This window comes from Plectrocnemia conspersa, unplaced genomic scaffold, assembly GCF_051122295.1.
Source record: "Plectrocnemia conspersa isolate PC_06_02 unplaced genomic scaffold, ASM5112229v1 ptg000008l, whole genome shotgun sequence".
NCBI classification, from domain to species: domain Eukaryota; kingdom Metazoa; phylum Arthropoda; class Insecta; order Trichoptera; family Polycentropodidae; genus Plectrocnemia; species Plectrocnemia conspersa.
The window spans coordinates 741791-755888 of record NW_028277172.1 but is presented as its reverse complement, the minus strand read 5'-3'; the positions used below and the strand labels follow the sequence as shown (position 1 = coordinate 755888).

Genomic DNA, 14098 nt, shown 5'->3' with positions numbered 1-14098 from the left:
TAGGTGTAAATTAAGAGCCAAAGCTAGAAGCTGCTGACTTTTCAAAGACAAATCTTGTTATGCTTTGATGAGGCACATTTTCACTCCTTTGGGTATGTTAATGGAGATACAAGTGATAAAAAGGTCACTGCTTTCATATATAAAATGGGCACTGATCGCAATAAATATACCTAATTAGGATCTATTTGTCGTTGTTTTTATAAAATTATTTTATATTTTCAACTCATGTCAATATGAAATCACTGGTTATTCTGTATATATAATATATTGATGGTCAATTATTCGATTGTTATGTTTTTTTTTTAATTTAAAAAAGTAATAATACGTTATTTTGTGTTTAAATATTTGGTGTCTTTTGTTAAAGCATGTGATCGTATATTTGATTGTATTTAGTGCAATTTTATCCGCAACGTTTGCGTGCGAATTCGCCGCATCGGTTGACGTTCGAGGCCGTAACGGTAGCTTCGTCGGCCATTGCTTCAGCCGGCGACGTCATGATGTCTTTGGCCCTATGCGCCCCGGTCGGCGACACGTGAGTCTCTTCGTCTATCCCTTCCCGTGCGCCTCGATCGTCGCCCTTAAAAGTTTTCGCGCAGGCGATCGTACCCTACCGACCGGCGTCGCTTTTTTAGGTTAACTTTACACGTATGCAGCTGTCGCTGTGTCAACCGTCTGTTTATTTTATCGTTAAACTTTTGTTCCAAGAAATGTATCTTCAATTTATCTTATGAATCAGCAATATGGTTACTAATAAAATAAAATTGTTTCAGATGAATTAAAATGTTGCCGCTGACGCACAGGGACAACAGGGGCCTTTTGAGCCGCCTCAAAGACAGACTGAACGGCTGGCTCCGCCTCGTCTTCTCGGATCCCAACGCAAAGAATCTATTCCTCTTCTTGCTGCTCAACTTTTCGTTTGCTTTTATCGAACTGTTTTACGGAATATGGACCAACAGTTTGGGTGAGTGTAATAAATACCGAATCAAATTAATTTATCATCATTTCAAATTATAAATATTATTATAGCATATTGCTGAAAAGTTTTAGAAAAAATAATTGTTGTTCTCACCGTTTTATTGCTTTCATTTATTTTACTACTTTTTTTTTTAAATTTATATAAAATCTATTTATATATTCTATACAAATCATTTACATTAAATCAAATACATTTTTTTATTTATTATTTCTTTAGTTATGTTTAAACATAACTAACTATCTATGATACCTCAATACAGTGAGAGATACGACGATACTGTTCAAAGGGTTAAAAAGAGAATTTGGTATCATACAAGTTTAATCAAATCTAAAGTGATTGATCAAATTGAAATTAATAATATTTATTAACTTCTATCATCTAAACACGATATAAAATTTGTGAGATTCAAATTCATGACCTTCAATTTACAAACAGGTGCTTCCACTACTGCTTCAAACGGTTTAAACTAATTTGCTGAAATTTGACCAAAGAATCTTCATTAGATAAAAAAATATTTTTTTAAAATATAATTAAGCGGGACTACTATATTTTCTACAGATTCCCTTTATTCATAGTCAAGGTTATTTTGTGTGAAAGAAATCCCACTGCAATCGGTAGAATTTTCTATTAAAATCTTTTTTTTATGCATAATTTAGTAAATATTATAATTTGTTTTTGTCCTAATATAATACACAATTTCCTGCTGATTTTTTTATTTCTGCTTCTACCATCCTCCCGAGCATCTCAGTGTTTTTCATTGAAATCTTTAGATTATTTTGATATTGAATTTTTTTACCGTACCTTTGATTTCGATTACATATACTGATTTTGAAAAATAAAGATAGTTTGCCTCTGGGTTATTTAGATATAATATACATATGTGCAATATTTTAATGTATATCAAACAAGTTTCATAATAATTTAATTAATTTTCGAGTCAAGGTTCTTAATGATTATGAAGCCGTTTATTATATCAATGTAATTATTCAGTAACTTATAATATGTTTTATTATGATACAAAGCATGTATTGTATTCATTTAAAGTAGATGTTACCGCTCAGTATTATATTTAACCCTTTATTTTTAACATTTTAAATGTGTTTAAATAAAATAAAAATATTTCAAATGTAAAACATGCTATTATTTACATATTGACTGCTATCCAAACATTTCTGACAGAAATACAGCAGAAGTCGGGAGTCAAAAAACAGCAGGGTTGCCAGCACACGAAAAACTAATTCCTCGCACACTTGTTTTTGAAAATTATTTTATTTATATTTGATTTTTGTGAACTATTATAAACTGATAATCTTAATTACGGAACACTAAGCAAAAGTAGGTACTTATATTTTATGTACATAGAAAAAATCAGTAAATCAATTTTCTATGACTAGTTTGTGAAATTTTCATTTCGGTTTGAAATTTATAATCAGTTATTTCCGCAATATCTAGCAGTGCTTCTGTACTTAAATAATTTTTTCTTTATTTTTTATTCTAATATTTAAATATTCAATAGCAAAAAAGTTTGGTTTTCCCACAAGTTTTTGCTCATTGATTATGCTATTATTTCCATTGCTATTTCATTGTTCAATGTCTTTCAAAATATGCATATAAATTTACGGTTTATATAATTCTCAGCTCTATTAAATCATAATTATCCCATTTATTTTATTTTATTTCATTGTTAATGGTATTTTAGCTTTCACTTAACAATGGACTTTATGAGTTTAAAATTTTACGCTTAATGTCTATTTTGAATGACTTAACGAACATATAAAAATTGTTTCAGGTTTGATTTCGGACTCGTTCCACATGTTCTTCGACTGCACCGGTTTGATAGCCGGTTTAGTAGCATCAATTATTAGCAAGAAGAGATCTAACGACATATTCTCTTACGGATACGTCAGAGCGGAAGTATTAGCTGGCTTCGTAAATGGATTATTCTTAATATTCATTGCATTTTTCATAATGTCAGAGGCCGTAGAAAGGGCTATAGAGCCGCCCGAGGTTTGTATATATATACATATCAAATTGAGAAAAAATGCATTTTTAGCTTCTCAAATATATATATATATATATATTTATTTGAGTGTGTATTTATTAATGAAGTGTTATTTTTTAAGGTCAAACATGAACGGTTGTTTGTCGTCTCGGTATTGGGCTTCCTCGTTAATCTAGTAGGTATTTACGCATTCCAACATGGCCACGGGCATTCGCACGGCGGCGGCGGAAGCCACAGCCACGGCGGATCCCACAACCATTCGCACGATCACTCCCACGAGAATCATTCGCACGATCACGAAGTTCATCTGGAGTTGGACGCCCTCGCAGGCAACTCACACATAATGAAAGGCGTGTTTCTGCACGTGCTGGCCGACACTCTGGGATCGCTCGGCGTGATCATCTCCGCTCTTCTGATGTACCAGTTCGGTTGGATGAGGGCCGATCCGATCTGCTCGATGTTCATCGCCATTCTGATCTCGCTTAGCGTCCTGCCGCTGATCAAGGAGTCAGTGCTGATTCTGATGCAGAGGCAGCCGACCTCCTTGGACAGGACGCTGCCGCATTGCTATCAGAAAGTCACCGGTCTGGCCGGCGTTTATTCGGTGCAAGAGCCGCACTTCTGGACGTTGTGCACGGACTCGTACGTGGGTGCTATTAAATTGGAAGTGTCTAAAAACGTTGATCCCAAGTATGTCATCAGCCAGACGCAAAGAATATTCGCGGCGGTCGGAGTCAAGCGGGTCACTGTGCAATTGGACTACTCCGGAATGTGATCCGATGCGATTTCGCCAGTACTTAGTGTTTGACCGTTCGCATCAATAACGAAATTTCTTTATATAGGATGGGCTAAGATAGACGGTGAAAGATAACATTATAGAATTCATAAACATATTTTATAAGACGTCCCCCTCTCAAAGTTTACGTTTGCTCCGGAAAAGGATCAAAATTTACAATATATATATATGCTAACGTAATGTTTCTGATCTGTTTATTGATCAAAATACTGTTCTTTCAAGATGATTTTAAGACATTAAATATAAACATATCTATATAAAGTCGTTTTTGGCCCACCTTGTATATAATCTAAATTGAAATAGAACAGTACATTAAAAACTGATTACAGTGTAACGGTGTCAGATGTTTTTTTTTTCTTCAGATTACGCCTTTATGATAAACACACGTGCATATGTATGTGTGTATATATATATATATAGCAAGACTTGTACGACAATCTGTCTACGTATTAAAATGCATTATATATTAGTAATATATTGTAATAGTGAAATTTATATCCACATTTGGTGCGTATAAAATGTCGGATTTTGCAAATCTGTAATTGACTTGATATATCGTAGAAGATGACTCATCAAATAAATAATTTTAGTTAATATTTATGTATAATTATTATATTTTTTAATTTATTATAAAGTACATAACTTCTGTCTTTATGGGTCAGCCTCATTCAGATGCATCCCATATCAGATATCTTTCTTTTTTTCATCTCAATATTTGTGACTGAAATCTTTGTATTATTTTTAGGCTACACTTTATATTTTGAGCGTTTATTTCCAGTGTTTTAATGCCATTTTATTGTAGATCTTTGTTATTTGACAATTAATTAAAAAAAATATGGTCTTATCTTTAATTCTCCATATTTTTCTTAATTTAAAAAAAAATATTTCATTCTATCCAAAATGAGGGTAAAAACAAGCCAACTATTTGTACATATAAAAACATTTGTTAATGCAAAAAGTGTTTGTTTATCTAAATCATTAAAACGAGTGAAACAATTTTGCCCACACGGTAAAACTATAAAAGTTATCAATTATTTCACATAAAACATACTATATGTATAAGTTTTTTTACTGTGAAGATTAAGAATATTTTTCACTTCTTCGGCTGCTATTTTGTATAAATACGACATTTTATATTCATAAATGTAATATAAAAAAAAAGTAGTTTCTTACATTTCTTGTAAACGTATGAACAATTACTGATCCAATCGCTTAACGAACACATTTAAAATGAATCAATTATGATCACCATTATAATTGTACATATAATAGTATATAAATAGCTGCAAATTTGATATTCCAAATTGTGAATCAAGGGTCGTTGATTAAAAAAAAGGTTTTAAAATTAGTATTATAAATTTATATAGTATTTTTATTATCATTATAATGTACGTTTTCCATCGTGTAATATATATACAGTAGGCGACGGTTATAGAGAAACATATTTTTTTATTATTATTTGAGCTCTGTGATTGTAATATAGCGTCGAATAAAATTGATAATGTTGCATATATTATTAATATCGCTTTCTTTCTCTCACCTTCTGTTTGAACAAGTGTTATGAATATAGCTAATTTTAAGGCACCGTCGCCTGCTAGTATCAAATACGAGTCACTTATTTCGAGTTATTGAACAAAGGTCACCAAATTATATTAAGCTCCGACGTATGATTCTTAACAAAGTATTAAAGCTTCCGTGTTAAGTTTTGGTCTATTGTTTTAAGTAATATTTTTTTATATGAAATGTTTATTGTGTATATGTTGACATTCCTTCTATGCTATATTTTATATACATATTAAAAAAAATAATGCTCTATGTAAGTAGATAAATTAATTCTTTAAAAAAAAGATTGACATTTAGTTTGTTCGTAATATGAACATTTTGAATTGCGGCCAGTTTTATAAATATGTACAACCGTAGCGAAATCGCCGAATGATTCTTTTTTGACAACTAAACCAAATGTATTTAATTTTTTTGAGGTAGAACTAAACTTGTGGGTTGTGTTTTACGTTATATTGCGCATGTTTAAGTTTTAATTGGGTTTTAATTATATATATTATTATTTATTTTTCGATCAAGATATACTACTGCTTCGGAACGTTCCGATACATAGTCGATTATATGAAATTGTTTAAATAAATTTTTATATTGCATATATACGAAAGTTTTTAATTAGTTTTAAGTAAAATGAAACAGAATAAAAGATAAAAATATTTATTGTGTAGTAACCAAAGCATTCTTTCCCTTTCACAATTTGTTGAACACACACATGAATAAACTTATGTACAGTTCATCTACTCGCTACTCGATGAGTTTTTTCGCTTTGAAGAAACGTCTAAGATAAAGAACTTGCCACGTGGCCAAACCGAGAAGACAGCACATGGAAAATATACTGAAGAATAGCACCCTGTTGTTCGTTGATTCTGAAAGAAGATCGGATTGAAGACTTGTGCATGTTGTACGTATTTAAAAAAAATATTTTGCAATCACCGTTTGTGTCTCGCATATCTTCCTCGTTTTTACGCATAAATATGAAATCTTGAACTATGGACTCCGAGAGATCCTCCAATCGTTTGAGTTCAACTTCCATCGGCTTCAACTTGGCGGCTTCACCGATCTAAAACGATATGAATAATTAACATATTGCCCAATGAAATAACTGAAAAATTCATATGTATATTCAACAAAACCGTGCATTTTAAAATCGTATTATATAGGTAACAATAATTCATCAAATAACAGTTAATGGAATATATTAGTTGTATGAGATTGGATACGGATACAACACACCAGAAACATAAATTACTTAATAATAAATCCTTGAGTTAATCAAAAACATGTTAAAGCATATTTTAAAAATTTAAGTATGATGAATTTTTTAAGACAGAAATTTCAAATCTATTTTGTATGCAATAAAATATTTCGCGGTTAGATTTACTATTCATTTTTATTGACATTGACATGTATGTTCAGTGAAAATATATTTTCACTGGCGTATTAGTGAAATCAAATTAGAATACAATTTCACAAGTAGTTGCATATTTCTACTAGTGAAAATATAATTTATCTGGCAGGTACTAGTGAAATTAAATTTACATACTTATTATTATTTATTTACGCGCAATGTATAAATGTTGCAATGAAGTTATATTTTTACTAGTGAAGTCCAAATACATTTTCACCAGTAGATATATATTTCTACTAGCGAAAATATAATTTAACTGATAGACGCTAGTGAAATTATTATATACTGTTCTAAAATGTCTATAAAATTTAATTTGACAGTTGTTAAACGTCCATCTGCTGTTCAAACCCAAACCTAACCTAATGAAAATGTTAAAAACTAATTGTAGTGCTAGAACTTTCATTAGTTCAAGTCAATACAAACTAAGCCAACTCATTTTTCAGGAGAAAAATGAGCAGAAGAAGTACAGACAGATGTCGCATCTCACATATTGCTCCTTAGTTTGTCTGGACTTGGATATTACACTATGTTTTAAAAATATTATAGCTATCTTATGAGACTTCTGATATAAGAGTATTGGTTAATGTGTATTCTAGCCGAATTTTGGTCAATAAGAGGGCGCAAAAATAATTATCACTTCTCAGAAGTGGAAAATTCACTCAATTTGAAAGTTGCGAAACATCCATTTACTGTTCAAAATTTCTGGAACTTTTAGGTTAGGTTTGGGTTTGAACAGCAAATGGACGTTTCGCAACTGTCAAATAGAATTTTATGGGCATTTTAGAAAGGGGGGGGGGGGCAAAAGTTGGCTAGTGAGTGGTCGTTTTTGTTTTTCAAATCATATGCAACGTCTGTCTGTACTTATTCTTCCGCTTTTTTCCCCCTGAGATATGAGTTGACTTAGTTTGTATTTTGGACTTGCTCTAATAAAAGTTCTAAAACTATAATTAGTTTTAGAAATTTGATTAGGTTAAATTTGAAGTCAAATATAATTTTATATACATTTAAAGCAGCATATAATTTCACTAGCGCTTATCAGTTAAATTATATTTTCACTAGTAGAAATAAGAAAAAGAAATATATTTTTCAAATATGAAATTTACTTTAATTTTGTTTATATGAATGTTTTGGTTGCCTAGTCTTTTATGATTAATATCTAAATATCGATGTATTACATAATAAAAAAATATATATTTCCTCTTTAAGCAAAAACCCTACAATCCATTAAAAATGTATTTATCTGGCAAATTGTTTTAAAACAACATAAGTTATTAGATTTTGGTAACCAATAGGTTAAAACTTTGCTTTCTAATCGTAGAAAAATAAAGTTGATTTTAAGTTTAACATATTATTTTCTATTAAACTATTTAGACAATTGTAGCAAAATCATAAAAATAATTATAGACCAAGGTTTCGCAAACCGCGGCTCGCGAGCCGCATGCGGCTCTTTTTCTAGCAAATTCAAAATTAAATTTTTTTCTTTGATATGTACATGTATTATATTATATAATAATGTTAAAATGCTTCTATGAGCATATTTTATGATTCAGTATTTGGCAACTGTAAATCTGTCAGGTCTATATTGGATTTTTGAATCGATTGTACAGAGACTATGATCTATCGCGCAGTTTAACAAAGTAAGTACCTGCATATTTATGATGCAGTGAATGCTAGTGAGAGACAGTCACCGCAAGTGCGAGTGTAAGTATAATTTATATTTGAATGCATAGAAAAAATCACCGTTTATTAAATAAAAATTTGTCAACGGCAACAGATGGGGGGAAAAGTATGACAGGTGTGAAAAAAAGATTTATTTTAATTTAAAAAAATGATCACGAACAACTAACGTTCCAATGAACGATCCACAAAGAAGCACTTTATATGCATACATTTCCAAAGAAATTGTAAAAGCTATGAACATGGTAATAAAGATTAGCAACAGCATTGTAGTAACAGCGCTATAGCATTGTCAATTTAAAGTTTTTAAGCGAAATAGACGTAAGACTTTTTCCTTTTAGTAAGTTTTAAAACGTTTTATTTTTCATCCTAAACGAAATTAAAATGTTTAATATTCCGAATTGACATAAGATTAGAAATTGCAAAAATTATATTTCATAGTAAATATCAAATCACAACTAAATTTCTTCAATCATCAACACTACGATTTCAATGCTCGAATAAGTGATCTCATTAGAATAATAATTATTACTTTTCACTATAAATATGAGAGCGAATCATTGATTCTTTTTGAAGAATTGTGTATTGCAAAAGTTGTGCTTGAAATTAAAAACCCGAGTTGTGCCTGAAATTAAAAACTACAAGTTTAATACCAAACATACAGAAACTGTCCAAAGAAATGCAAGGGCATTGTGTATAATTTATATTTTGTGAAAATTATATACATTTATAATTTTAATATTAAAAAATATATTTATGTACATTAGTTTTATTCAGGAAATCATCTTCACTTAATAAATAATAATTATAACATGTAATTAATTCACTTCAATAATATTTATATATTTGTAAAAATATATTTATGGCCCCCAAAAATATTCTAAGCCATTGTGCTCCTCATATTTGACTCCTTTAGTCAAAGAGTTTGCATAAAGCATATATTTACTTAATTATAAAAGGCAATTTTGTAGTAAATTTTAGGATTTATTTATTATTTTTATGATTATTAGTGTAATAAAAAAAGATTAAAAATGATATGCATATTAATAATCTGGTTGTCCTAAGAAAATATTACTAGCTATAATCGGAAAATATAATATTTTTATTCCATACGATACATTCTGCTTAGTCAAATTGTCTTATTTTTTATAAAATTTGGGATTACTATCTAAATAGCAATAAATTAACATAATAAATCAGCAACCGAAGGGTTAACAATAAGATAAATATTATTCATACCAACATATTTCCGACAATCTCAGTCGTAATTATTGGTTAAAATATTTTTTTTATAGACAATGGTAATATAAAATTAGGTTAAGCAACAAAATCAGCTATAACTAACTGTAACACTTGAACGTAATATGAGTTTCGAAATTTGCAATATAAAAAGCGATACATAAATTGAAAATTAGGTAGAGCAAATTTTGAAACTCAAATTAATTATTTATATCCAGTGGTGGCTCGTGATATACTGCAATATTTTGTTTTAGAAGAATATTTTTGTACAGTTACTCAATAGCCGTCACTGAAGACTACGCTAAAACATAAAATAAAAACATGTTAGGTTATAAGTATCTTTTGGTCCACTTTCAAAAAAGTAAAAAAAATAATTCAAAAGTAACACTATAATTTATTACCCTCCACTGAGTGTACGGTAGACAGTTTTTCATATAAATTTCATAGAATAAGTAAAAAAGATAAACATGAAAATATATAGGCCATATAATCTCATTGATACATAATTTATGAAATGCTTTTGAAAAATATTCACCCCTTCGTAGTTCTTGGCTTCGACTCCTCGCTTGATGATCAGCGATACGTCCTGAGCGACACCACGTTGATCTATAATGATTCAAATTGAAATAATAGTGCTTTTTTATAACAATAATAGAGTAAGGAACTTACGCGGCGGGACTCTCGATATGAAGCAAATCTCAAACGTGTCGAACACCTCTGTGACGAACGAGAATTTTCCCTTTGAGATATTATCCTTTTGTGACAAAATGTGACCTTTTGTGTCTCGAACCTGTAATAGAAGTTCAAGTTATTGATTCAATTTGCAATATTCATATGTAACAGTATGTTAATAAAGTGTTGGCAACGGTAGGACATAGGAATACTCACGACATAGTCTATTTTCTGACCCGGCGCATCCTCAACGTCGTAATCGCCGGTTATGAGGACGTTCGTGTTGAGGTCTTCCTTGAGGCACTTGAGCGCGTTCGGCTGGTGGCTCCACATGATCGCGTGCGAAGGCACCGCCAGCGCCATAAGCGCCAGCAGCAATTGATAAGGCGTCATCTCCGTTAAGCTAATCGGTTTTCGTTCCTCGCAGCTCCGGGATGTCTGAGGTGGCGCGGCAGGGTTGCCAACCTAACCTGCGCAAACGTCACCTCGTCACTATCTAAAGACAGGCGAATGTGCGCTTTTTCGCCACTCTTTTAAAAATATATTAAATGAGAATAAAACTTTCAAATTTAAAATCAGTTAATAGGTTGGGTCGAAAAGGCAATTTTTAAAATATCGAATTCTAATCAACGTAAAAATATTAAAAAAAATCATACGTTGGATCTTTAGTTTGCGCAAAGGGCCTAAAGTTGGGGAAAAATTAAAAAACGCCAAATTTACCTTTACGTTCAAAATAAACAGGTAACGAAAAACTGCGGTTTTTACTGGCAATTTACTGCCAACATTTTATTATAGTAATATATTTTTATTTTTCTCCGATAAGCAGTTACAGCATTTCTAGTTAGATTGTTTTTGGGCTAAAATAATACTAAGTTTTTACTTTTGTGATTAAAAATATTTAAATTTTTAATTAAGTTATTTAGATGATCATCAAACTATGCTAGGTTACCTATATTTTGATTATCTGAACTTTTTGTCAAGGTTTAAATATCTCTTTAATTGATTCACATTTTTTTCATATTATTTAGATATTCTATAAGCAATATTTTATGATCACTTATAGCATTGTAGATATTATTATTTTTCCTATTAAAATAATATTTAGCATATTATCAATGAATTGCTATTAGTGCTAATCCTTGTATATAAAGATTTGTTTATAATGTTAAAATTATAAGATTGTATTATTGTTATATAATCACTAATGTCTTTTTTGTTATGTTTATGTTGAAATCTCCTAAAATTATACTTTTTATGTGATCTTGATTCTGAGGGTAAGGAGTAAGTTATTATTATATTCATTAATAATTTTAGAATTAATATTATTTTTTATATAAAAATAACTCCCTCCCCCCCTTTAAAATATATATAGATAACCTTTTATGTTGAAATAATATTCATCACCACTATTAATCCATCTTTCTGTAATCGCCATAATGTGTGTATTTTGTGTGGTTTTACTGCGACGTACTTTGTCAATCGTATGAATCAAGTTATATGAAAGTTTGTTTATTGAGATTTAATCAGTGTAAACAAAGGATTGATTTTTGTATCATCCGTGTGAACGATGCGATGAACCGATGATGTAATTTTGACATTCGATGTAAGATAAATAGAAGCACTGTTACTCGTGTAATCCATAAAAATTCGTTATATGTAAAGGTAGGAAATAATAATACAGATACTTGCACTCGAAGAGAGAAAGAGTGAAGCCAGAGATAATACAACGTCTACTCATTTGCAAGTCTTTCGTCTAATCAATTCCTGCTCCCTAGTCCTAACGGTCGCACATCGTCGTCGTTCGACGACGGAGAATATTATAATAAGATATACATTTGTCTAACAAAATACTAAAAAACGTTCTCTTCATGATTTTTTATTTGATTAAATATTATTTTTTAATATACATAATTCGCACACATAATATAAACGAATTCCATCATAAAATTACCTGCGTGTATCCTGTACATTATAAAAATAAGAGCTAATAGTTAAAGCTTTGGCTTTCGCCAAAAGTTTATAAAAGTATAAAAAATTCAAGACGCTAACCGTTTTGTAAATACTTATAATTTATTTGTTAACTGTTTGGAAAAAACTAGTATCACTATATTATCACTGGTTAAAAATCAACAGAACGAATTTTATAAATTCCGTTGACCGATAAATTATCCCATAGATATGATCTAAATGATTTTACATATGATTACAAATTTCATGGAAAATATATATGCAAGTTTATCCTCCGACATTAATTATTCAATCAAAAAACTTATAAATCACACGAAACGCTCGTATGTATACTTAATCGTAAATCTTTCCGTCGCATTTCGGCGCAGATTTTATCACACGACTCTGGTAGCTGTTTCGCAATATTTGCGTGAAAAGCTTTTAATAATATAAAGCACCCACCACGTTTACGAACGAGAGCAGGGTCAAAGCGGGACCTTGCATAAGCAGACTAAAATAGACGACGTGGATGCATTATTTCGTTCGCCGAAAAGGCGAATCGAAGAATTCGTAAAAGGAACGAGACGACGAGGTGAATGTATACATACAATTTATTTATAAGTATAGAGGGATTGTCTAGCAGTCTAGCCGAGAAGAGAGATGTTTGATTATATCTCGTGACGGGAAATCAGCCGATCGTATCGAGGAGAAAATCGAGATGAAACAACGCAATAATGTGCCAATAAATTAAGATTAATGAGCGTTAATAAAGTGACAGATCTTCTCTATATTATATATAATTTCGTGGTGTAAACAAAATTTCGGGACACATTTAAAGATTTTGATATTAAGGTTACATATAAATTGATTTCGGCCAAAACGGCAGATGACCATCTTTCCATTTTAATGTCTCAAATATAAACATATTTTGCAGATTAGTTCGTCAACAAGCATTTTTCAAAACAGGTTGCTTAACATTACGTTCCTATTATTTGACTCACATCATTCGATCTGTAAAAAACAGCAAATAACTCCATTTTAGCACAAAGGAAATACGACACTATTATTTTAGATAGCTTACTTTTAAAACAATTGTCTACCTAATATTTAAGTAGCTTTCATTACTTCTTGTAGTTTATAATCAAAATAGGTTTTGTAAATGTATCTTCGACGCCGTCTAAAATTATTCTCGTAACCATTATCATTTTAAACTAAGTGCCAATTAATAAGAATCGTGTTTTTGTTTATCGACCAAAGTTTCATCATTACTAATTTTATGCAAGCAAAAGCTTCTCCGTATAGTTTTGCATACGCGTTTATTTAAGTTAAATTTATTACAAAACATAAATTATTTTCATATTACAACAGTTAATATTTCAAAAGTACAAATTTGTGCAATAAATTAATATTTAGATTAAAATATGTCGTAAAATGTTCTAGTCAACTCCCAGTGACTCAAGATGATAGCCTGGTTGAACCAAAATCTGACAAACTGAGAGCAACAATTTGCCCGATTTGGGCGGTGTTAATGATATGCATTTTTAGGTTAAATTCAAGGGAGACAAATGCCCCTACCTGCCCCATCAAATGACGTTCCTGCGTCATCTTCCCGTCGAGGTTCGTTAAGGAATTTATTATCCTTTGCATCCGTCACATCTGAAAGCTGCGGTATAAGTTGAGCTTTATAACCTCCAAATCCTACTTTACGAGATGGATCCTTTTGCTATTGTTTGTGAAAAAATTATGGCCCTGTTTAATGAACTTACACTAATTATATTCTTACCTATCGTTGCTTTTTTCCAGTATTTCAGATATCGTTTAATA

The 14098-nt window shown here is 30.7% G+C and overlaps 2 protein-coding genes across 5 annotated transcripts; one reads left to right on the top strand and one right to left on the bottom strand.

Annotated features, from left to right (window-relative positions):
- Positions 1–417: 417 nt before the first annotated feature.
- On the top strand, positions 418–4370 carry ZnT86D (solute carrier family 30 member 7). Of its 4 annotated transcripts, none has more exons than XM_088191118.1 (4): positions 418–532; positions 771–961; positions 2766–2983; positions 3100–4370. In XM_088191118.1, the coding sequence occupies exons 2-4, from the start codon at positions 781–783 to the stop codon at positions 3751–3753; spliced, it is 1053 nt and encodes a 350-aa protein (XP_088047244.1). In that variant the 5' UTR covers positions 418–532; positions 771–780; the 3' UTR covers positions 3754–4370. The 4 variants fall into 4 exon arrangements, with proteins under 4 accessions (XP_088047244.1, XP_088047248.1, XP_088047245.1 ...); XM_088191122.1 differs by having other exon boundaries at positions 489–632; XM_088191119.1 differs by lacking the exon at positions 418–532 and adding an exon at positions 535–686.
- A 1604-nt stretch (positions 4371–5974) lies between these two features.
- bai (Transmembrane emp24 domain-containing protein bai) lies at positions 5975–10801 on the bottom strand. The gene is made up of 5 exons (XM_088191124.1): positions 10544–10801; positions 10325–10445; positions 10191–10261; positions 6265–6391; positions 5975–6197 (listed from the first exon to the last, which is right to left on the bottom strand). Exons 1-5 carry the CDS (start codon positions 10718–10720, stop codon positions 6076–6078), a joined length of 618 nt encoding a protein of 205 aa, XP_088047250.1. The 5' UTR covers positions 10721–10801; the 3' UTR covers positions 5975–6075.
- Positions 10802–14098: the final 3297 nt, after the last annotated feature.

Excerpts from the sequence above, each read along its gene's own strand:
- ZnT86D (XM_088191118.1), top strand. The coding sequence starts at position 781 with ATGTTGCCGCTGACGCACAGGGACAACAGGGGCCTTTTGAGCCGCCTC. Across the intron at positions 962-2,765 it reads AATATGGACCAACAGTTTGG|GTTTGATTTCGGACTCGTTC; the intron begins GTGAGTGTAATA and ends AAATTGTTTCAG. Across the intron at positions 2,984-3,099 it reads GGGCTATAGAGCCGCCCGAG|GTCAAACATGAACGGTTGTT; the intron begins GTTTGTATATAT and ends TTATTTTTTAAG.
- bai (XM_088191124.1), bottom strand. The coding sequence starts at position 10,720 with ATGACGCCTTATCAATTGCTGCTGGCGCTTATGGCGCTGGCGGTGCCT. Across the intron at positions 6,392-10,190 it reads AAGCCAAGAACTACGAAGGG|ATCGGTGAAGCCGCCAAGTT; the intron begins GTGAATATTTTT and ends ATATCGTTTTAG. Across the intron at positions 6,198-6,264 it reads AGATATGCGAGACACAAACG|AATCAACGAACAACAGGGTG; the intron begins GTGATTGCAAAA and ends ATCTTCTTTCAG.